Source organism: Pteropus medius, unplaced genomic scaffold, assembly GCF_902729225.1.
Source record: "Pteropus medius unplaced genomic scaffold, Ma_sr-lr_union100, whole genome shotgun sequence".
Classification (NCBI taxonomy): Eukaryota; Metazoa; Chordata; class Mammalia; order Chiroptera; family Pteropodidae; genus Pteropus; species Pteropus medius.
In genome coordinates, this window is record NW_024354500.1 from 10,736,883 (window position 1) to 10,761,377 (window position 24,495).

Consider the following 24,495-nt stretch of genomic DNA (forward strand, 5'->3'; position numbering starts at 1 on the left):
GCTCAGGCCCCTGCCCGCTCTCGGCCAGGCTTCAGAACCCCGTTTATGCTTACTTTTTAAGGCTATACTACTCGCCTGGGGCGCCGCCGAGCTTGGAGAAACTTCGGGGACCAAACAGCTCCACACAGTTTGCGAAGCCTTTAAAACAAAACAAAACAAAACAAAAATGCAAAACATCTCCTCCCTGTTGAGTCCGTTTTTCAAGCATTTAAAAGGCCTCTTCTGCAAGGGTGTACCGAAGTTGTTTATGACCCTGAGGCTGTCGTACCTCCCCTGGCGGCGAGTACGTGGCGCCTCTGGGCACTGCTTGCTCAAGTTCCCTGCTCTTCAGGTTGCCTTGAAGGGACCACGCGTTCCCGAGTTTCGGTAAAAAAAATCGCGGTGGCGAAGCTACTCTCTGAATCGTTTTATTGGAAGCTTAGAAAGAAGTCAGAGATAATAGGGCAGCCAACAGTTGTGGAGGAGTAATATGCATCATGAATTTTATTCCACAAGAGAGTTGTTCTATTTATACTAAACCCATTTTATTGTTAATCCTGACCAAAAGTCGAGTTGAAATTACAAAACAATTGTAAAGATATATGTTCAGCATTATTTGTTTCTTTTTAAATGTTATTCTTACTTAAAATTTTATTTTAAAGAAACAAGTTGGCTCTTTAAAAGCCTGAGGGGAAAAAAGTGGCAAGTTGTCCAAAGCAAGACAAATATGAAGTTAGGTTAACTCACAGAAATATTTTAAAACACTGCAATGAGAAATTTTATTGCATCTTAAAATTTATTTCACTTTGAGAAGTGTTTCGGAGTTTTAAAAACTGTCCTTATATTAAAGACATGCAGAACTAAAATCTCATGAGCTACGTTTTTAGTGAACTTAATACTTCTAAAGAAAAGGGAGGCTGCAAGAAAGGGCGTACTTTTACTGAATTGTTCATATGAGGGACTGAGCTAATTCTGTTCTCCTAAATATAAAGGATTTAAATATATCTTGAATTCCCACTCCCTCCCCAAGAAAAACCAACCGAGTAAAACAAACAGATAAATAAGCAAGCCTAACGCCGTTCCAGAAGCAGAGCGGACGCAGGAATGTTTAAATGAGAAAAGATCGGCCTAGTGGATGTGAATTCTTCCCATCCTCGAAATGTTCCGAGTTGTAGCAATATTAAGTGATAAGAGAGTGGGATGGAAATTTAAAGTTTTTTAAAAGATACTTGATATTCTACTGGTGATCTTCTCGTTTTAAAGCCAAGAGCCTCAGTGGTTCCAGGTCCTCGAGAGAAAAGCTGGAGAATGGTCTGGACTGGGCTGTAGGAGGCAAGAAGACACGACTGAGTTCAGCGCCGGGGGTTGGCACGTCCAAGCCAGACGGCGGCGCTTTTCACTCTAGGTTTTTTGCGACCTTGTAAGGAAGTGGGCGCGGGCTGCGCGGAGTCGCCGCCTCCTGATTGGCCGGCCTTTTCGGTGATTGACAGGACCCCGGACTCCACCCTCGCCGCTTTATTGACACTAATGAGCAAGTTCTTCCCACCGCTCTCCTGACTGGAAGTGCTGACAGATCAAGGCAACAAATTTCAATTACAATCCCTAATTTGTGTCCGCAGAGTGTGTTTTTACCCATGTTAGTCCTCTCTGGCGCATCAGTCGAGGCAGATCTTGGAACAGCAGGAAGAGGTGGAAGGGGTGGGAGCGAAGGAGTGCATCAGTGAGAGAGCGCGCGCGAGAGACCGAGGAAAGGAAACTTGGCGGGCGCGTAGCTGGTTCCTCGGATCTCAACACAAGCAAGAAAGAGGAAACGCCAAATTTGTTTTTGCCCGCGGCGGGGAAAAGGGCAGATCTCGGCCTGCGGGAGGCCTCAAGAGTTGTTCAAATTTTGGTGGCGGAAGGAGAGCGAGTGTGCGTGTGTGCCTGAGTGAGTGTATATGAGCGAGGGGCGGGCGGGAGCTGGGCGGCGGGGATGGCCGAGAAGCGGAGGGGCTCGCCGTGCAGCATGCTAAGCCTTAAGGCGCACGCCTTCTCGGTGGAGGCGCTGATCGGAGCCGAGAAGCAGCAACAGCTTCAAAAGAAGCGGCGGAAGCTGGGCGCGGAAGAGGCGGCGGGGGCTGTAGATGACGGAGGCTGCAGCCGCGGCGGCGAAAAGGGTCCCCCTGAGGGAGACGAAGGCGCTGCGCTCCAGCTGCCAGCTGGGGCGGCATCCGGGCCCGCCCGGAGCTGCGCAGACCTGGAGCTGAGTTGCGGCTCCCGCGGAGCTGCGGGTGAGTCGGCCCCTTCCCGCCCAACCTCCTCGCAGCGCGTCCCCTCCCAGGTCCCCCTGGCCCGCACAGCGGCGGAGAACCTAAACTTCTGCAAGTTGTGGGCGTGCACGAGCGGGATGTCCCTATGCGCTCAAAGCGACCCAGCCACTAGCGCATTGGCAGTGGGTGTCAGGGCGCAAAACTCGCCGCCTCCCGGGTCGCTTTTGCCGCGCACTCATGTCACCCTCCGACGGTTAAAACGCCGCTTCCAGCCTCACTCCTCAGGCTTCCGCCGCCCAGTTGCCTCAGTTGCTGCTATTTGCAGCGTTCGGCCGTTCAGATCTGTGCTTTCCGCATCTTCCTCCCTTGGGGTTCCAGCCGATGGGTGCTCTTTCATTTCTCTCTTAAAAGCATGGAGGAGGAGGGAGCAACGGCATTCCCCCACTCTCCTCCCCGCCCGAAACCGGAATGAATGCCCTAAACCATTTGGGCAAGCCAGGAAGAGGGCGGCGTATTTACAAACGTGGTTTCCCGAGGGGTAGCTGAACCATTCCCTTCCCTTCCCTTCTTGATTACCGCTACCAAAGCCGACAGCGACCGTGGGCTTTCTTTTCGCGCTCCTCTCGGCCCTTCGCTACTTGGCGAAGAAGCTCTGGGCAGCCAGGGAGTTTAGCGGGAGCGGAGTCTGTAAACTTTCTAGAGGATGCCTTCGGCCCAGCCCGAAGCCAGGCGCTTCCAACGCCTGCTATGGGAGGCCCTGGCGCTTGTGGCCAGGGGCCCGGCGCTAAGCGCTTTGGCTGAGTGTGCTCAGGGGCGCGGGCTGTGTCGGGCTCTGCACTGGGGATCTAGACTCGGGAACCCATCTCAGGGAACTCATTTCTGGCATCCCAGACCCCTAGGGCCGCGCGAAACTTCTTTTGGGGCCTCGACCGGGTGGACGCGGGAAGGGTGGGGTGGACGCTGCCAGCGCGCCTCTCCGGGACTCCAGACTTGAGGGTCGAGCTTCCTTTCTGCCCGCCGTGCGGACCTATTAGAAGGACCCGATGACTGGAAAGCTTCCCCTTTTCTCCTGGTCCTTTTCCTCTCCCTAGCCACCCTCCCGGAGTCCAGCAAGATTCCCCTCTTGAGCCCTTACCGGTTACCCCTCTGTACCCTTTGCTGCCCAGGAGGCTGTGAAGACGGTTTCCTGCAGGGCGCTTCCCCATTGGCGTCTCCGGGAGACTCCCCGAAGGGCTCCCCGGCGCCCGCCCTGGCCAGGCCTGGGACCCCGCTACCCTCGCCGCAGGCCCCGCGGGTGGATCTGCAGGGAGCTGAACTCTGGAAGCGCTTTCACGAGATCGGCACCGAGATGATCATCACCAAGGCGGGCAGGTAAAGGGCGAGCTGGCGCGAATAGTCCACAGAAAGAGAACGGCCTGCAGCGCAGTGGGGTCCCTGGATAGCATTTTCTTACAGACGGAACAAGGCCCCGGGTAAAGTGGTACACTTTTGAAACTGGCTTTGCCTTCCAATCCCGGAATGCAATCGGCGAGGGGCACAGACTGGCCGCCCTCTTGTTGGATGCTTGGAAGAAAATCATTGTCACCGCCAGTGCGGTAGCCTTTGTGATTGCGTGCATGGTGGTTACCGATTCGTGGTCATATTTACGTCTGTTCAGGCTTTTATTTAGGCTCTAGTTATTGTTTCTGGTACTATGAAACAGATCACTTCCCCCTTTAAAGAAAAAACGCAGCTTACTCTTTAGCAAGTTATGATTTGCTTTTTCAGATTTGAAACTTCGAGGCTGGTTCTTTATCAAAAGATTTCCTTGCAATGTGAGAAGGTGGTGTGTTGTGCTATTTTGATATTAGACTAAGATGGAAATTTATTGGAATTTCTGATAATACATGTTTAATCCTTGCAAAAATGGTTACCCTGATTTTTAAAAACCACTGTTTGTAGAGCATCAGTTAACGGTAGCTAACTTTTTTTCCTACATGAAATCCAACACATTAGCTTAAAATTAAAAAATTAACACTTTTTTTTTAGAATACTAAAGAAAATAATTGGTAAGAACTTATATCCGTTTTTTGAAAGTGTGAAATTTGCACATCCATCAGTTAGTTAGTGGATTTTTTGGCTAAATCATATTAATTTGAGGGAGGAACAAATATTTGCATTTTAAAGTTTTCAGTTCATTTAGTGCAGTGAAATCTATGAATATCTTCCCTAAAAGGAACTTAAAAAGCACACACAACTCTTTCAGGGAGTACACATGGCAAAAACCTGGATAGCATAAAAGTATCCAAACTTATTAGAAATTACAAAAACATATTTTATTAAATCCATATGCTGCCTTCTACATTTTCACAGAGCTATTATTAATGATCCAAATTCAGTCTTCAACAACACAAAGCAACAGTTGTCTTATAAAGGATGTAGTTAAAGACCTTTACTCTTTATCTTACAGGTGCACTGAAATAACACTAAAACAGCCAGCGTATTAAACTGTTCTCATGCCTAGTTAGAAATAATGGACTTTCTTTTTTTTGTGCAAGTGGTCTTTAATGGCATTATTGTTATAGAAAAGGATGGTAAATAACAGCACTAAAATTTGTGTTATAATGTTAAATTAGCAAAAATTAGATTAACTGGAAGGGTCTTAGACATAAATCATTAGATGAAAGTTTTTTTAAAAAGAAAAAGAACTGTTCTATTTGTTTTTTATAAACAATAATTTGCTGTTGTGTTCCTTGCTACTGTGCCCTTTTTAAAAGATAGGTGCATTTAGTTTAACATGTCCTTTTATATGCATCTGTGGGAAGCCAAGAGAAATGCGGATTTTCGTTTGTCTTAATTAGCAATGTTTTGAGTAAATGTGGTTAAATAAGAAAGTATTTTCAGGTTATCATGAGAGAAGGAATGATTTGGTAAATATACATTGTGTTTAGTTTCTGCTTTCAATAAAGAAGTTTTACTATACCTTTCAAATTTAGAGCAACTTTTGCACTTCACCTTTACCATGCTGCAGACAGGAAGTCCTGTCTCAATAAAGAACATATTGTTTGGTTATAGCATGGCACATTGGCTCCTTGTGGTTTTTTATAACCCTTTTAAAATTTCACATTATATTTTATCACTTTTAGAAATTCAAATTTTCTATTTCTACCATTTGGAACATTTTGTTATTTGTATTATTAAAGTAATTATACTTATTCAATTTTTGTTTGAAAAATAAAGTACTTTCTTTAGCGCTTTTATTACTTCAGTGTATAAAATTCTTTTGCTCTTAGCTACATTGACATTTCAGTAAACATAGAACACAAGTACAGGGTACAGCAAATTACCTTTAAAAGCCTCAGTTTTGATATATCCTGTGTTCTGATACTTTGAATTAAATTACCAAGGTAAATGCTATAAATTTGTCCAAGTGAAAAATACAAATTCCAGAGGTTCCTTTGCTTATTTATTTTCCATGTGTAATCACATACAAAAACAAAACCCAAACCTTCTTTCCTGCCCTCCCTTATACATAGGCGCATGTTTCCAGCAATGAGAGTGAAGATCTCAGGATTAGATCCTCACCAGCAATATTACATTGCCATGGATATTGTGCCAGTGGACAACAAAAGATACAGGTACAGCGATCAGATGGCTACGAGAGGATAAGAATGCACTAGGATTTTACAGGCTGTCAGTTTGATCTGTGACAACTATATGGTTTGTTTCCAAAAGCCTGTCGTATCCCCAGATCCATAATCTAGCACCAGTCAGATCCAGTGGCCCTGAGGATGCCTTCTCTTACAATAAATGTGGAAACTTAATTTTTGTTTTGCTTAGAGGTACAGAAATGTTTTTAAGTACTGAGAACTTTTAATAGAGGCCAGGTTAGTGTTGCTAAACTAAATGTCTTTTATTGATTCACATTTCGATTAGAATTTTGAGAGGAAATGTTAAGTAAAGTTTGTACATATGCATAATATTTAATAAAATGTTTTATTTTCTTTGTGAGTGTTTTATCTTTAAATAAATTTCCTTATTCTGGTTACATCCAAAATTGTAACTGTTTGCAGGCTTTTACCCTTTACTTTGAGAAAATTATTGAAGATTTTTTTACAATTTAAAAATAAAATCTCATAATTCATTATGATATTAAGATATCTTTAAAGTGGTAATGAATTTGTTATCTCACTGTTGTTTTTTGCTTGATAGTTAACAGCAATTTTTTTAAAAAAACTTTGTAATATTTAGATTTGGAAAGAGAATATATTTGTGTAGACATCAAGTAATGTTGGAAAAGATATACATTTTTCAGTATCAAACCAACTTGCTCTTTTTCTTCTGCAAGTAAACAAATCAACAATTTTTAATGACAAAGCTTTTTAGTTTCCGGAGGTAAAAATGCTATAACATTTAAAAAAAGAGTTTTTGAGTGGAGGGCCAGAAAATGCTGCTCTACATTTTGATCTTCTTTGTTTCTGTTTTTTTTTTTTAAATAAAAAAAGAGCATTTAGTAAGTTTTTAAATACAATCAGATTTGGTTTTTATAATTTTAAAATTTAGGGAGTTGCTTTTTTTGGAAACAGGCTTATGGTGTCAACGTATTCAGATTTAATTAGTACAGGCACATATGGAATACTAAAAAAAGACAGTTTTATTATTTATGTTTTGCGTATAGTTGTATTATTTTAATTCAATAATTTATTCGAGAGTTTTGCTAAAATTATCCACTGCATGACAGAAGCTAGAAGGCATTGAAGTTTATTCTTTAAATACACTTTCTTTAAAATCTATGTTCTAATGTGGGTTTTGTGCTGAGGAAGATAATGCAATTCTTAATGAGCTTAGAAATTATATCTTTATCTTCTAATTTGTCTCCTATGTCTTCTCTTAATCCCTTCAATATATTTTGAATGGTTTGTTTTATTTAACTGATTCCTATTATTTTCACATAAAGCAAGAACAATTTCAAGTATTAGTATTAAGAAGCCAAATTTTAAATGATCAAATTGTAAAATAAATTTGCTTTCACTTATATTGCTTTCCAAGAAATTCACTTTTAGCATTTATATTGTTTCACAAAGAAAAATGACATGTAGCATTTATTCCCTTACTGGCAGTGGATTGTTGAACTATTCGATATGCATGCTTTTTCAAGGTTTTGATAGAGCATATTAGTATTTATTTTGGTGATAACTATATTCATAGTGCAGTTTTTTCTTGCATTTCTAAGATTTACATTTGATTTTCCAACTTTTTTAGCAGTAGTAGAAAAATTTTTTTGGCTTATTCTCTATTATCAAAGAGTGGTATTTAGTCAAGTTAAAAATGATTCTGATTTATTAAAATTTAAAATTAATATTCACAAAAGCCTATGTACATAGGAACTTATTGAAATTACACTATACCAAATAAAGAAAGTTTTAAAAAATTATTTTTAATTTTGCGATTATGTATTTTTTCCTAAGAAAAGGAATTAAAGAATAGAAGTCATGTTAAGCTCAAAATAGTGAAATATGTGACCATAGTTGAAACCAAGGATCTCACTAGAGATGTTATAAAAATGTTTCATGCCATTTTAAAAAGAAATTTGCATACTACCTAGAATTCTGAGACTATTTGTAAATTGTTGCTTTATATTATATGCCATTTTAAAACACAAATGAAAGAAAATATATACAGTAATTTTATATACACCTAAATATATACAGTAATTTTATTTTCTACCTTTTTTAAGTCAGTCATTGACATACTAATTTCTAGTTTTTGAATTAGTGTATTTTAAGTTAATTAATGAATAATAATCTGAATGTAGGATTAAATACTATGATTTTATTACTTAAAACATTGTTATTTAAATGGATTATTTGTATAGAGTGAACATATTTGACACATATAAACAAACAGAATAAGATGGTTTGTCTCTTAATTAGAAGAGTAATATTAATTAGCTATACCATAATTTTCAAAGTTTGATGTATATTTTAATTAGTAGTATTTAAAAACTATTTATGGAATTGCCTTACAACGGTCAAGAAAGAGAAATATAGAAGATAAAAGTCTACATTTTACGATTTTACAAACTTTTAAAATTAAACCAAATCCTCTATTTTCAATTTATAGTGTAACTGAATTAGAAAAAATAATTCTGAATGATAATAGATAAAACTCTTTTCCTTTGAAAATAAAAGTTACCGAAACTTCTGACAATTTCCCCTTGCCTTTCTGCCCTCTATCCAATCAGCCTGTATATAAGCCTCAAATGGGAAGTGGTAAAGGACATGGGACACTTTAAGATAGACCTCTCAAATGTTTTTAGATAGTTAAAGATAAGCTTGACAATTTAATAATTTCTTCAAATCAATTGACTGTCCAGATGAAAAATGGAAAATATCAGAATATAGACAGAATGTCTAATGTGAATAAGTATGATTCATAAAAAAAAGTAAGATGCTTGCATTTATTGTGCTTATAGCATGCATATTTTTCACTAAACCCTTAACACATCGCTTACTTTGAATGGTCAGTAGGCCACTGCTGCCTCAGAGAGTTTTTAAAAAGTTGTCGAAATCTTATTTTATTTGCATTCGATGTAAGGAGCAAATCGTTGTACTTTAGATTAAAAAAAAAAGGGTGCACATTTTGTCTGATTCTACTGAGCTGGACATTCCAAGATATACTGAGCTTTGTCATTGCCTTTTAGGTATGTTTACCACAGCTCTAAATGGATGGTGGCAGGAAATGCTGACTCCCCTGTGCCACCCCGTGTGTACATTCATCCTGACTCACCTGCCTCGGGGGAGACTTGGATGAGACAGGTGATCAGCTTCGACAAGCTAAAGCTCACCAACAATGAACTGGATGACCAAGGCCATGTGAGTAGATGGCCTCCCAATTTGGCCACCGTTGGATGGCGTACCCATATCTATATTGTGCTGCACTAAAGAAAATAACTTTCTAAGATCATAATATTTCTCTCTTAGTTGAATAGCATGTGCATAAGCTTTGCAAAATTAAGGTAAGATTTGCATCAGAGACTATGTCTGTGGTAGGAGTATCCTTTGAAGCATTTCATAGATTAAAGCTAGATACTGCATTTGAATTGGAATGAAAGAACCTCAGGCAGAGTTTTTAGCCAAAACATTTGTTTGAAATTCCATGAGGTGCTAATTATACTCTGAATATGAATACTTAGGATTTGGGCTAACTGGAATAATGATTTATTGTGTCTTGCCTGCATCCACCTCTTTTCCCAGCCGAGGCTCATTTTTTCTCAATAATATTCCATCTGCCCGTTCTCAATTGTTTTGTAATGACATCCAATGTGTCAAAATATATTATAATAATAATTCCTTATAGTTTTAAAACTGCTGAAACATGATAAATAAGTGAAAGTCAGCCATTTTGATGATATAGTCATTTTTAACACCTTATTAATTTTTATACAGTATTGTTCCTAGGCCAGATTTGTTATTATTTAATAAATAAATTACTCTGGATACATGATGATTTTCATTTGAAGCTAGCATTTCAATTAGGTTTCTGTTGCTTGAGAGAGTTTTGATCAATGCAGGATTAAAATGCCTTTTGACTAGTATATCATTCATAAAAAGAATACCAACTAGTTCATTCCTCAAAGGGGTATCATAAAGATAGCATATTTATGAGCAAAACTTTTAAAACAAAAATGTAAACTGTCATAAACTATAATACTGTGATGACAGGATATGATTTGCAGGTTATTAGACAATAACTTAAGCAATTGACCTTAATGAAAACATTCAAGTACAAATTTCATTGTGGTACAAATACAGTACCTAGATTTTTAAGATGCATTTATCTCACTCTGCCAGTGCTTTTGTTTACCTGTTGCCTTTTACGATTTAAAATAGAATCAGAAAGGTAGCATAGTAGACTTCATTTCTGAATTCAACTTCATGCCTTATATTTTAGTGCATCATTTTATTTCACTTTTTTAATTCTTTATTTGCACAGTCAAGTTGTACCAATGATTTTTCACTTGACTTCAATTAAAGAACACTAGTTAGTTACTTCTGTCTCATTGAGGGAGCTGGACTGTGAAATGTTGCTAGCATGTCCACTGAGGGAACTTTTATTTTTATGGAATAGAAAATTTAAAAATAAATGCCATAAGTGTTGTTACTTGTTTTAAGAAGCTTAAATATACTCTATTTTTCTGAGTTCTATAGTTTAATATATCTTTTAGAGCAATAATTGGGTCTAAAACCTATATGTTGTCATATATAAGGTATAAACTTCTTTTAATAATTTAAATTAATATAGTCATTTTATAATTCCAATACTTTCAGATCGAATTACTGACTTTATATCTAATATATGACATTTATAGTACCAGATAGAAATCTAGTAATTTATCTACTTAAATGATTTTAACTTTGTAATTTAATCAGACTTTATTTAAAATGATATTCTCTAGAGAAACAGAACAAGTAGAATATATACACGCACAACACACACACACACACACACACACACAGCGGGGCAGGGGTGAGGGGAGTGCTTGATTATTTCAAGGAATTGGCTTATGCAATTTTGAGAGCTAGTAGATCTGAAATCTAAAGGGCAGGTTGGCAAGCTGGACACGCATGAAAGAGATGATGTTGTAGCTTGAATCTAAAGAGAGTCTGGAGGCAGAATTCCCTCTTCTTCAAGAGACCTCAGTCTTTTTCTCTTAAGGCCTTCAACTAATTGGATAAGGCCCACCCACATTATGAAGAGTCTTCTGCTTTACTCAAAGTCTACTGATTTAAATGTTAATTTTATCTAAAAAATATCTTAACAGCAACATCCAGACTGGTGTTTGACCAAATATATAGGTACCATGGCCTATCCAAGTCGATACATAAAATTAATTATCATACAGCATTTGTTTTAAACACAAAAGAATAGATTACAAATTGAAACTCAGTTGTTTAAAACTAAATAATTATTGTATTTTACTATTAGGAGAAACAAAAACATAGCAGAAAACAGGCAACATCTGGAGAAGTGTGTCATCTATCATTGAAATTTTTATTTTAAGATTGTGGCAGGATGTAATACTTTAATCAAGGGAGATAATTAATGTGCATGGGGAACAGAGAAATTTCCTGTCTGGAGGGAAACATTTAGAGAAGGATATCTGCATTTCGGAAGCAAGGAAATTGCCTTTGCAAATGATAAAAATGGATGTATCAGTTGGTATTAGAGGAGAATGTAGGAGGGAAAATGCTATTTTCTGTTATTTATTTAAAAAACATTTTTGAAGACTTTGTAAAATATAATAAAATAAAAGCCGTAGTCTTTACCTTCAGTGATCTTGTAGCCTAGATGGAGACAGAAGACACATGCACAGAGAATCACACTGACAGCTCAGAGAAATACAGATGCCACATTATTCCATGATTGGGAAGGTTTCATGAAGAAAGTGTCTGTTGTATTTATTTACTCAATTTGATGATCCCATATGAGATTAGATTAGAGTACGAATTCATGTTTTATTCTATTGTTTATGTGATTCAGGGTCAAGGAAGACAGTAGCACCATTATGGTGGTGCTTGCTAATTGAGTAGTCTCTTTGCTCATGCAGACACATCTCAAGGACTCACCCCTCTGCCCTTATATGTTGAGTACCCGCAACCCAGTTGTAAGGAAGTGATGCTAATCTCCAGCTAATCAAGCTGTAGATTCAGATGAGAAGTGGTTTTATAATTTGCTTTCTTACTTTTATTGCTCCCTCAGTTCCCAGTTTTACTTTGCTAAAGATGTACAAGTGTTCAATATAGTGACCTGAGAACTCCATGTAGACCTAGAACTTTTATTGAACACAGAGCGATTGCAGGACTCAAATTCCCACAGGGCTGTGACTGGACCTTGGACTGCATGAGATATGAGATTATGTGTCATTGTGGTTTCCCCCAAAGTGACTTTTCATCGTTCCGTATACCGGGGATTGTTTAGAGAGGAATATTGGTGAGAATCTAGAGTGGAAATGTCCCACCACTCCACAGCTAATCTTTTAATGTTGTGAAAACTTTATAATCCCTACTTGCTCCTTGGAGAAGCTCATTGTTGGATTGTACACAACCCAAGACTGGTCCGTGGGCTACCCATGTGCAGATGGTTAGTGTGCTTGAGGGGGTGGTATTTCCTTCTCATCACGTGCATGTTTCCCTGTTTATCTAGAATCTGCTGTCTGGAGGGAAATATTTAGGTCAGCATTTACCTGAAGAATTCAAAGACATTTATCAGGTGCATCTTCAACTTCGGTGGGACTTGTACAAACAGTGCAGGGGTGCTTTGGAAGGAAGCATGGCCAAGCAGCCACAGTCAGGGAAAAGGCTTTGTTTTTCTAGTTCTGAGGATTCAGTGATGTGGAAGCATGCTAGCACTAAATTCGTCCTTACCCTTTTCTCATGTCTGCTTGAGAATCTGGCGGGGAAGCAAGATATTACAGGGAATAGTTCCTGGATCTCCCTAATGGAAAGACTTGCAATGGCTTAGAGATCCAACATCTTCATGTTTGTGGGCAAGTCGCTTTTTCTCTCTGAGGCTTAGTTTTCTCATGGTATCTGTTGGGACCAGAGAATTCTGAGTGAATTAAATGAACCGATGAACTTGAAAGTACATATTTGTAAAGAGTGCTTTATATACAGCATCATGCTTGAAACAAAACCAAGGCTGCCTTGCTATGGAGCTTGTGACCTAATGTTACTGCCTTGACCCCTACCATTGAAAGTGGGTCAGTACCTGGTATCAACAAAAATGCAGGGAGCCAGGTTTTTGTTAACTGCTCTTCCTGGGTCCTTGGCTTCACTTGTTACAACACTGAAATTTAGGTCATCTAGAAAATTTCCAGAGTCAGCAGGTAGTGTCTCCCTATTGAGCTGTTTCATAAGGCACAGCTGGTGTGTCTGTCAAACTACAGGCAGTTTTAGGCCCATCAGATCAGAAATAAGTAATATCATGCTTTGACTTGAGCCTAGTGTCTTTAAAGTGGAAAAAAATGTGTATTAACCTGGAAAGCTGCACTCTGTATTTATGGATGTAGGCCCATGTAATATCTGTGTTACTAGGTAATACCAAAAAGAAAAAAAAAATCCTCCGTCTAAACAGAATAGAGAGCATGGAACATGCAGATCAGATATAATTATTTGGGTTTTGGTGATAGGCATTATTATGGTAGTCTCTTTGTTTATAAGGCCAGTGGTTCAACTTGTTCTACTTGTTTTATTAAATAAGCAAAATATTAGTGACCACTTGTCGTTGTAAATTTGATAGTTCATTAAAAAACAAATAAGGCTATGTTATAAAGAAGAACTGAGGCTTGTTTAGCATTCCTTGAAAATTTCCAGGGCTATACTAAATTCCTGTAGATAACATTGAAAATACATCATCTTCACATTACTATTGGCAATTGTCCTTTACTGTGCAAGCATAGGCATACATTGGCTATTTTTGTAACCAATCCCAATATACCTCACCTTAAGTCATTTTGGAAATTCAGTAAGGGTATAAACAAATTAGTAAAAAAAATAAAATAAATAAATAAATAAATACATAAATATATTTATGTGTGTGTGTGTGTGTGTGTATACACACACACACACACACACACACACACACACACACACACATATATACAGAGAGAGAGAGAGAGAGAGAGAGAGAGAGAAATCTGTTTGAGAGCAAAAAGACTCCATAAAACAAGAACCTCCTTTTCATTGACTAGTAAACAGAAATGCAAGTCGGTTTTTGTTTCCTTCATTCCAAGTCAGTTCATTCTAGTGTTCAGCAATTAGCTATGCACTTACTGTTTGTTTAATGTGACATAGCTTTCTCCAGTGTGTCTTCTACTCTGGAATTTGCTAACCATTAGAATCATTAAAATTAATCTTTTGTATTTTTCAGACTTTTTACCTGACTCACAGCCAGACGATACATTTTACGTTATGATCTAGTGTGCATGCACGTGCGTGCATGCGCCCACACATGAAAACAACATTTTGCAAAACAATACTTATTCTCACTATGAGCATCCTATTTTCTACTTTATTTTATAATTTATTTATGTAAAAAGTTTCTGGTAACAACTTTTTAAATTAATTTCGTGAGCCACTAATGGGTTACTGAAATTGTCCTTTTTTAGACCTGGAGAGACTTTTCTAGAGGTTGCAGATTTGTGTGTGTGTCCCCAGGTAATGAAGGCTCTTGTTCCCTCTTCTCCTTTCCTCGTATTTATGCTACCTCCTCTTCAAGCATGTCTGCTTAGATCATTAGATCTGCTATCCAGTCATTTCATCCATTGATAGAAAGGAAATTTTAGGGTAAAAATACAAAACAAAGCAAAACTAACCACTGTGCTGGTTACTACCAGAGGATAAAGACCTCTTCTTGTGGCAGCAATACATTGTCCAGATAGAGGGCTATTTGTATTTGGACTGATCAGATTCTGAATTTGGCTTGTTAAACTGCTTGCATCCTGAAAAACATGCGGCAGGCTGACCACTGTGTTTTCCCAAGACTGTCGTTTAATAGTTTTCCCTCCAAACTCTTAACACCCCAAAACCTGAATTCAAATAGTATAGTTGAGGAAAGACTGAGGCTTGTTAACTAAACTCATCAATGAATACCTGAATATAGACCCCTTAGCAGCAAATAGAAAATCCCATTGGATGAGGCTATTTCTTTATCCCACCTCCTTAACCTTGAAAGCATAAAACATATAAAGGAGAAGAAAAAGTTTACCCACAATCCCATCATCCAGAGATATTCACCTTTCAAATCTTTGTATGGGTCCTTTTTACTATTTTTATGTCGTTATGATAAGTTTATAAACAACTTGGATCTTTTCTTTATCATTTAAGATTTCATTATGTAGTTAAAAATGTTCCAAACAGTATTAGTAATGGCTGAATAATACTGTATCCCACTGTGTGGACTTTCGTTTACTTAACCAATCTACTCATGTAAGTTTAGAGTTTTTCCAGTTATAAATGGTGTGTTGCACATCTTTGTACATGAAATGCTTTTCTGGATTTGGAATGTTTCCTTCGAATACATTCTCAGAAGTAGAATCATTGGGTAGAAGGTAGTTGAGCCATATTGTCAGATTCCCCTAGCAGAGTTTGAGAGGGCCAGCTTTTCCATCCCTGGGCATCTGGGTTCTGGAAGCCTTGCTATGATGGAGTCACAGACACTGTGCTTTTCAGACAAACCAGAGACTTCATGAGCCACCCACAAGGTAGACCGTAGGATACCCTTAAAATTCCCTTCGCCCTTAAATAGACATGTTGCAGTCATTAACAGAGGAAGAATGTTCTCTGAAGAAAACCTTGGTGCACAAGTACTTATTTTTTAGGGGATGAGTGTGCTGGAATTTAAATAACCAGTTCCAATCTAACTTTCAGTTTTATTGGTTTGGGATCTGAGTTCCATTTGGCTCATTATAAATAAAATACTTATGAATTTAATTTTGTGTTTTCAGAAACAAAATTTGATGTTAAGTTCTCATGGTTGTATATAGGGTTCCACCAAAATAATGATTTTCTTTTCTCTTTTGTATTGTTACCTTCACAAATACCTTCCTAGCCCCCTCTCTCTAATTTTGATATATTTATTAAATTGGCATTTCTGCATTCTTGGAAATTTCCAACTAGGATTTATTTTGCATATTAAATATTTAGTCATGGTGTTGATATTGGGAAGGAATTCCTGGTAAATTTGGTTTTTCTTTCTTTGACATAGATCATCCTTCATTCTATGCACAAATACCAACCACGCGTTCACGTCATCCGTAAAGATTGTGGAGATGATCTTTCTCCCATCAAGCCTGTGCCATCTGGGGAGGGAGTGAAGGCATTCTCCTTTCCAGAAACCGTCTTCACGACTGTCACTGCCTATCAGAATCAGCAGGTATTGTTCTCAGAATTGTTATCTTTCTAGACCTTTCATTTCAGACATGAATAGAAAACTAGCTATCCTTTTCACTATATCTAAATGTTATTAATTGTCGTAAAGCATTTGCCATATAATGTCCAGGGTATACATATTGTAATAACAATTCTTTATCCATGATTCCCTAAATTAAGCTACTCTAGTGAGAATTTCTTTAGACAAGGATGTGTCTCATGACCCACAGTGTAGGTTTACTTTCCATTTTGAGATACTGAATCATGATGCCATAATTAAAATTAGAAAGTGTTTGTATTGCCTAGGAAATAGACATGTAGAATATGAAAAGTGAATTGTATCAGAGAGCATTGGCTTTGGTAGCTTACTGTATTTTAAAACTATAATTCATGTGCTATGAGAAATATTTCAGAAGCATTTATCCTTTTATAGCCATTTGGAGATATATACAAAAAAAGCTATTTCTTTTAATTTATGCTTTAATCGTGATAGAGGGTGATGCATATGCTTATAGTCTGAGAGATTACCAATTGTGGAATAATTCTTTTATTAAATTAGAAATAATTTGTTAAGTGAAATATTTCTTTTCTAAATAGGTAGGCATATATATTTCTTTAAGTTTTTTGTCAAGTAGGTGGAGAATCAAATTGAGGCAGTTATTTAATCCATGAGATTCTGGCCAATTTTCATAGGAAATAAGGATGTGTTGAGGTGATGTGGTCTATGTTACACTTTAAAAAAATTTCAGTGATCAGCAGAATTATATTAGGTCTCCATTTCTCTTAAAATTTATATACATCTCAGTTACAATTTTAAGGCTTTATTATCCCTCTGTTGTGGTTTCTGTTGTTTTAGATCTTAAGAGATGTGGGTCTCATTCATGTGTCCTCCTTTAGGGCAGAGAAGCTCATCCACTTTCATTTATGAGGAGACACCAGTCCCACAGCTGAAGCTGTCCTGTACTCACACTCACATTATCTCCAGCCCTCCTAAAGATAATTTCCTGTTGTTTCCTAAAAACCTGATTAAAAGGTTTTTAGGAAACAACAGGAAATTATCTTTAGGAGGGCTGGAGATAATTAAGAAGATATTCTTATAATATGTTAGGTGCAGAAAACAATTTTTTTTTTTAGAAAAAGTATGATGCATGAAGAGAAAAGAGTCATTTAGTACCTTTTAAACAACCCTGATTCATCTTCTTTCTCTGTCTCTGTCTCTCATTCTCTAAAACACACAAAAATGAGCTATGTAAATATGTATTTTCTCCCAGCCTCTGTGATATATAATAAATGAGATGCAGTAGGTTTTTGGTACACATTAGTGACTAATACCAATTAACAAATGTTGATAAATCCATCAGGAGGGTGGAAAAATTAGAAGAAGGGAAATTGGTAATGATACAATAAAATCATGTTCATTTTTTAACTTCCCAGCTACTATTTTGAAGAACTTATGGAAAATTGGTAAGCGGCCTAGCTTGGTGGTTAACAGCATGGGGTCCCAGGCCAGTTCTACCACCAAGTAACTTTATGATCATAGGAAACTTAAGTCTCAGTTTAAAAGAAAACATAAAGTTGGGATAATAACTATGTATAAGTTGCTATGAGAATTAAATGCAATAATATGCATAAAACTCTCAGTATAGCATACATGGTATATACTCAATGTATGTGATGTTAGCAATAAAAATACTGTTAATAGTAATTGTGCCATATCTCTATTTAGGCAAATAACTATTGTATAAATCTGTACTCTTTTTTAAAATGCTATTTTAAATGAATATTTAAATTATTTAACCTCATTTAAAGATTAAGTGAACAGAGAATTGAGCTATAATGAATTATAAAGAATTTCTTCAATGAAAGAGTGACAGACGTGGTAAATCAATTAGCAGACCCTGACATTATTTCATTTATAATGTAATTTTATCCACATATTAAGACCATATCGTATGGAACACATGTATTTCAGGTTTTAAATGGCTAATTGGAGGATGGCTGAGAGCACGCACAGGACAATATAGTGGGATTGCAGGAGACTTTGCAAAGATGCCTTTCTTTGCCTCAGTCTTATCCAACAGTGTTTGTCCTCAGCCAAAATGGTACAATCAGAAGCATGTTCATTTACTTTGTAGATTCCCCTAAACCAAGGGACGTAGGAAACAAAGCATGATGTGCTTCTTAGAAAATAGGCTGTAGGTCCATATGATTTCACTCAGATGTGGGATATAAAACAGAAAGCAACAAATGAATGAACAAACAAAAAAAAACCTCATAGACACAGACAATAGTATGGTGGTTGCCAGAGGGAAAGGGGAGAGGTGGGGAGGTAGATAAGGGTAAAGGGGGTCAAATATATGGTGATGGAAGGAGACGTGGCTTTGAGTGGTGAGCACACAACGCAGTCTACAGATGATGTATTATAGAATTGTACACTTAAAACTTCTATAATCTTAACCAATGTCACTCAAATAAACTTATTAAAAAAAAAGAAAGAAAATAGACTGTAAATTCCTCAGGGAAAAGTAGAGATCTGGTAAGAAATAGATGGGATTATTGTTTATTAATGTTAATTTCAAAATGATAAAACTAAAAAAAAATTCTTTTTAATAGAGAAAAGGAAAATATTTTTCTCCAAATCTTGGGGTTCCTTGGGGGCAAAAAGCTCTGGTTATAAGTCAACAAATTAGAACTGTGGTGCAAATGAAAACATTATTTATTTCTACTACATGTATAAGATTTAATCTTATTAGAGGCTTCTAATAAGAAGTATTTACCTCTGGTTAGACTCCACAGATAAAAGAAGAAAGAGTAAATCTTTCAGATGAGAGCCATAAAGATAGTTCAGAGATAAAGAAAAATATAAAGGCAGAAAATTTAAAGGAGCGTATGTTACCTAATTCTGAAGAAGAAAAGGATAGGTAGGAGCTTAACAACATTCAAGGATGTAAATAGCTGTTAAATAGAAATGGCACATTAGCTATTTCCCATCACAACTATTGAAAGAGAAACAGGATTAAACAGTGTCACTGAGTTAAAGGGAAGATACTGAGTTCAGAGAGATTGTCAAAGGGCAAGTTATCAACAGACCATTCAGAATCTCTTTAGGGATATTAAAAGCAAAAGGCACTTTATTTATTTACAGAGCTTGAGTAGCCCTGGGGAGAATATCTTTTTCACAGCAGGTGAATGCCTAGATGATTTTTGAATTTTTCTTCTAGCTTTGCTGCTAAAATAATAAAATAATCTGGGAAATGAGAGAGGAACACAATAGAATCCTCTGACACTTAATTTTGGAATTACTTGTAGTTTTTCCATCATTTCTGTTTTTAATAACCTTTCTTGGCATTTATAATAAGATTTGATGTGATTTCTTTTTCTACTCTGCAGATTACTCGCCTGAAAATAGATAGGAACCCATTTGCCAAAGGCTTCCGAGACTCTGGGCGTAACAGGTAAGTAAGTCTTAATGAAGAACATCCTGGCTGTGATAACATATTTGATTTTTTTATTGTGAGTTTTTCATTACAAAATAAACAGTTAAATTTCCTGACATGTTTTTGAAATAATCTCTGATGAGGATTTAAATTTGTTAATAATATCGAGCCTGGGTTGTAACTTATTTTTGGATGTAACCTTGTGGTCTGCTTATTCTTAAGGTGAACTCTGATGAGTGATGCTGGGGTGAATGGAAGTTCTTAGGGTGTACAGTGCATGCCACCACTGAAGGAACCTTGAGGAAGCCTGCCTTTATAGGCGCAGGGGTTTCAATATCCTACGTCAGTATCCTCTCTGCATCTGCTCTGGGTTTAGAATTTGGTGTGTCCAACTATCTATTGATTCTGTCTTCGGATATGACGGGGTCTCTTGTTCCCTCAGATTTCTAACTAGAATATGAAACTACTCCCCATTGCCAAGAGAGCTGATGTTCTTTAGTTTCCAAATTTGTCTTGGCTCTGCTGACAGCCACACACTTGTTTATTTTTTCTGTGTCGTGTTTTATGGTGTTTGTACTAAGTGGGAGAGCTACAATAATGAATTCCACTTTATTACTTTTATCAAAAAGCAGATCACCCTAGTCTGTGTGCCAAGAGTTTTTGAATTTATTGATATGATTCTATTCCAATACAGTTCGGTGCAACATTTTCTAAAATAACTGTTGATAGTAGTAGAGAGTAATAACAGACTAACGTTCTCCAGATGCCTTTTCAGGGTAAGGCTTTGACTTAAATGTTTTTGAAAGCATTTGTTTTTAAAAAGAAGTATTTGAGAATTTTTTATTACTTTACTCCAGAAATTATTTTAATACTCCTTGAAAACTTAGTATTGATAGACCGTGTCTACATGAAGTAAATATCTCCAATTATTTTATTTTAGGGACAATTTCATTTAAAATTGTAGAAAGAAAACAATCAGGTAGTAGTCCAGATTTTTAGTTTTTTCAGGTAATTAATTGGGCAAGGTAGGTGTAGATGGAAACTTTTCCTCAGAATATACTCAAGTGCTTGCAGAGACTTGATTTCATTTTCATATGCAATAGTGTTGTTTAAACACCATTCAATGTGAGGGCTAAAATGCAACTAAAAAACTTTGAGAGTAGCCTCTAACTTGGTGTAGGTAGGTTGATAAGACTTACTAATAACAGGACTTCCCTCTGAAATTCTTCACTCCCTCGAAAGATTTGCATGCATTCCTACTTTACATTGTCTGTTGCATTGAAATTGCTCCGTATTTTTAGATGTCTGTTTCAATGTGGAGAAAAAACTTTGCTTGGCTTTTGTTATGTTACATTAGCTCCTGGTTAACTTTGCTTTTCAGAAGAGTTTCAGAAAGTCGAATAATTTAGTAACTGAGATGGTCATTGGCGAGGCGACAGAAGGGAGCCTCTGGGAGGACTCCTCCTTTTCTACCTGGACAAATACTTGGAAGCTTCTTGTGGTTTCGGTTATAGCAGAATAGTATTTATCCATTTAAGAGTCTTGCATTAATTTCAATTTGTCCTTTTTTTATAAGCTGAGACTACATTTATTAAAACTCGCTGAAACTCCAGGAAGGCAGCACTTGAGGCTTGGCGAGTATACAGCCAGGAACTATGTCCAAACTCTCCCTTAGGATTGCTCTGGCAAAGACATCACTGCTATTGACACTGGGGTATCATACTGCTTGTATACTGTCAATTCATTTTTGAAGCAATAAATTTAAAAATAATTTTAAAGGCATGTTTTGGATAGATAATAATAGCAAATAAACCTACAAGTAAAAGTGAGATGATAAGATGCGTATGACAAGTTTTCAGGGAGAATTCAAGATATGTCAGCACAATGAAAAGGCATTTGTCTTTTTAAATTTGGTTAATGAAAAAAATCAATAGCCTTGGTGAAAGTAAACTACGAAGTATCATAAGGTCAAAATGCTGGGTTTGATATAAATGTTCTCCTTCCTTTTGGCTGTTTCAGAAGTATATAGCCATGGCATCCATGGCACTTACTGCTATTTCTTTTCTGACTCTAGAACTTTTAGAATTTCTAATGGATATATAGAAAATAATGAATTATATTTTAACACTTTTTAAATTTTTCTAAAACTTAAAATTTTTATTTTGCTCTAAATGTTTAAATATCTGTGTACAGGAAAAACATGTTGAGCCTATACATAGCTTTCTTGTTAGTGAAATGAATAGTTTTATTTTTCTTCTCATTGCAATTATTTCTTCTGCTTCTCATACATAAGCTTTTCAGTGCTCATTTTGGAATGCTAAATATCTGTAAATTAATAATCCCTACTTAAAAATATCTGATATTAACATTTTTTCATTAATAAATGCAAAAGACACTTATCTGGTGAAGAGAGACTGGTCAGCTTTAAAGATTTCTAATTTATGTATTGTTTTCCATTAAAAAAGGGGGTGCCTAACTCACATGAAAGACTTGGAATGTTGCATTGGTGTTAAGAGCTTAGCGGGGAGAGGTGATATTTTTGATATATTAGTTGAGAAGAAAAGTCCATGAGAAAAATGTTTAATATATTTCTTTAATACCTCTGGTTCTGTTGTGCTGTTGTTATTGCTTTTTAATACAAATTCTGTTTTTATTTTTCCCCACACATGAAATAAACAAATTAGGCAGGACGAGAAATAAACATGGACTTGTGATTTTTTTAAACTTTATAAAACAATTTGCTTTAATTAAAAATTATCCCTTCCTGGCTATTTATGGTTCTACAGCCTATTTTATAGAAATCAGTAGCTTCAGCCCTTAAAAGCTCTCCTGCAAGACATTTGCTACGTGAAAGAGAATTTATGTGCTGAGAATAGTTTCATTCTTCAGTTAGGCCTTAGGTTTGACCCTATAAAATTTTTTACTCAGGAAGGTACAAAAATTTCTTCTCTTTAAATGCTTCAGGAAAAACATAACCATTTTACTAAATAAACTTGGCCATTTGATAGCATAAATTAGGGTGGTGATAAAATGTGGAAATTGTTCAAAGGCATCTTGTATAAATTATCGCCTTGGCTACACTCCTGCAGGAGGTGCCTTTTATCTTTTTTTTTTTAACTAGACGGGAAAAGTCTCCATTACTGGAGAAAATGAAGGCTTTAAAAAAAAAAGTCCAGATTCAGCTAATAAATATTTTATAACTGTTTCCTGCAAAATATCTAAAACCCTTTCTGGAACTTGCAGTGTGAAACAGCAGCCTCAAGAAAAATATCAATAGCTCCAAATCAGATCACTTGTAGCTATGCGACCTTCAGAGCATCTCTTTAAAGCTTAATGTTCTGTGTTTAGGATGATCAGTAACTTCTCCCCAAGAATTTAGTCTCTTTATTTGTAATTGAAGCATAATAAAGTTTACACTGCTAAAGCAAGTAATGAAATAATGCTCATCTCTATAGTTAATAAATTTCTAAGTACAGTGGCTGCTCATTAATTATCTCTCAGTAAATTTCCCTTGAGACTACTCCTGACCACTTTGGTATCTTTAATATTTAAAACTACGATTACTAAAACTTATCTGTGTGGTAATAAGCAGTTTTATATAAAATTGTGTCCTGACATTCTTTAGCATTTAAAAAAGCTTGTTTCTAGAAAGTCATACAAATTTAGTATTAGTACAAGCTAAATATAGAGTAATCGGATAAATAGCACCTAGCATTCATTATTTGAATATTAAATGCAGTCTGCAGGCTACATGGGGTTTGGGGACTGACTGGGCGGCCAGACTCCCCCTCAATTAATACTTTAATGTACATAAAATATTACTGAGTAGAGTGATCTTGGATTTGGCTTGTGGTCAGCCACAGATATAATGTCTGGTTTGGGAAAAATCACTTAGCAGCAAACAACTTTAGAGCTAGGGGAGGATCCAGAGCTTTTGTATTCTAATCTTCACTTTGCGGGAAACTGAAGTCCAAGTTGGTTAAAGCATTTACTTAAGGTCACATAGTGGGTTTTAGTGAGTTGTGGTCACAATTCAGATCTCTTGACCCTCAATCTGTGTCCTTACCACTAAAAAGTCCTCCTTCTGTGGCACGCTAATTCCACCTGAAGCCAGATTCTGACCTTTACTCTCAGTGCAGCCCAGTAAGGCACATACAGGTCCACTTAGTGCCCTGCTCTCCCCTTTGGCAGCCTCAGGAGCATCTGTGTGGGGCTGGTGACGGCTCTTTGAAGTGCTCCCAGGGCAGCACCCTTCTGAACCTGTGACTTCAGAAATGAGCCAGGTCCATGTGTGGACACATGAAGATGGTTCATGTATATAAGCCTGTGCATGTGCCACACCACCCATCTGCACACACACAGCTGTCTCTTATCACTAGGATAGGGTTGTCATGCTCCTTATGGAGTCATGACAGAAGTCGACGGATTAACGGAGTCTATATTCTGAACACTAAAGAAGGATACTCAGTGTATAAAACCTTAGAACAGAACGACAGGTGGTGTGAGATGGTTTCATGCACACATCACTTACCACTGGTATCTAGAGAGCTTTCATCATGTTGTGTAGGTGGTGTGACTCAGTTGCGGGGATGTCCTCCAGTCTTAGTTCATAGTTCATGACTTAGGGATGCAGGGAATCCAGAGGTAGCACGTTGACTGTAAACTATCTTTAATGTCTGCATTAAATACAGATTATCTGTATTAATTAAAACTATATCTAACAATCACAAGAGATGTCTGAGTATTGTTTATCATTCAGGAAGCAGCCATTTCCTATAATGGAGCTAGCTATATGTTTCATGAGAAACACAATGTTATCTAGGTTAACAAATTGTTTAGGGCTGAGGTGGTCGAAGGGAAGAGTGGTGAGATCTTACGAATGGGCTAGTTGAGTGGCGGGCCTCATTTCCAGAACCTAGA

The 24,495-nt window shown here is 37.0% G+C and overlaps 1 protein-coding gene across 1 annotated transcript in view; it reads left to right on the plus strand.

The window, feature by feature from the left end:
* Positions 1-1,485: 1,485 nt before the first annotated feature.
* The window catches only part of TBX18 (T-box transcription factor 18), a 28,539-nt gene continuing 5,529 nt past the window's right edge, over positions 1,486-24,495 (plus strand). Inside the window, exons 1-6 of the mRNA XM_039853034.1 lie at positions 1,486-2,249; positions 3,395-3,599; positions 5,744-5,845; positions 8,911-9,082; positions 15,975-16,142; positions 19,529-19,593. Of these exons, the coding sequence (XP_039708968.1) occupies positions 1,952-2,249; positions 3,395-3,599; positions 5,744-5,845; positions 8,911-9,082; positions 15,975-16,142; positions 19,529-19,593 (1,010 nt within the window). The 5' untranslated portion in view covers positions 1,486-1,951. The remainder of the gene's footprint in view (positions 2,250-3,394; positions 3,600-5,743; positions 5,846-8,910; positions 9,083-15,974; positions 16,143-19,528; positions 19,594-24,495) is intronic.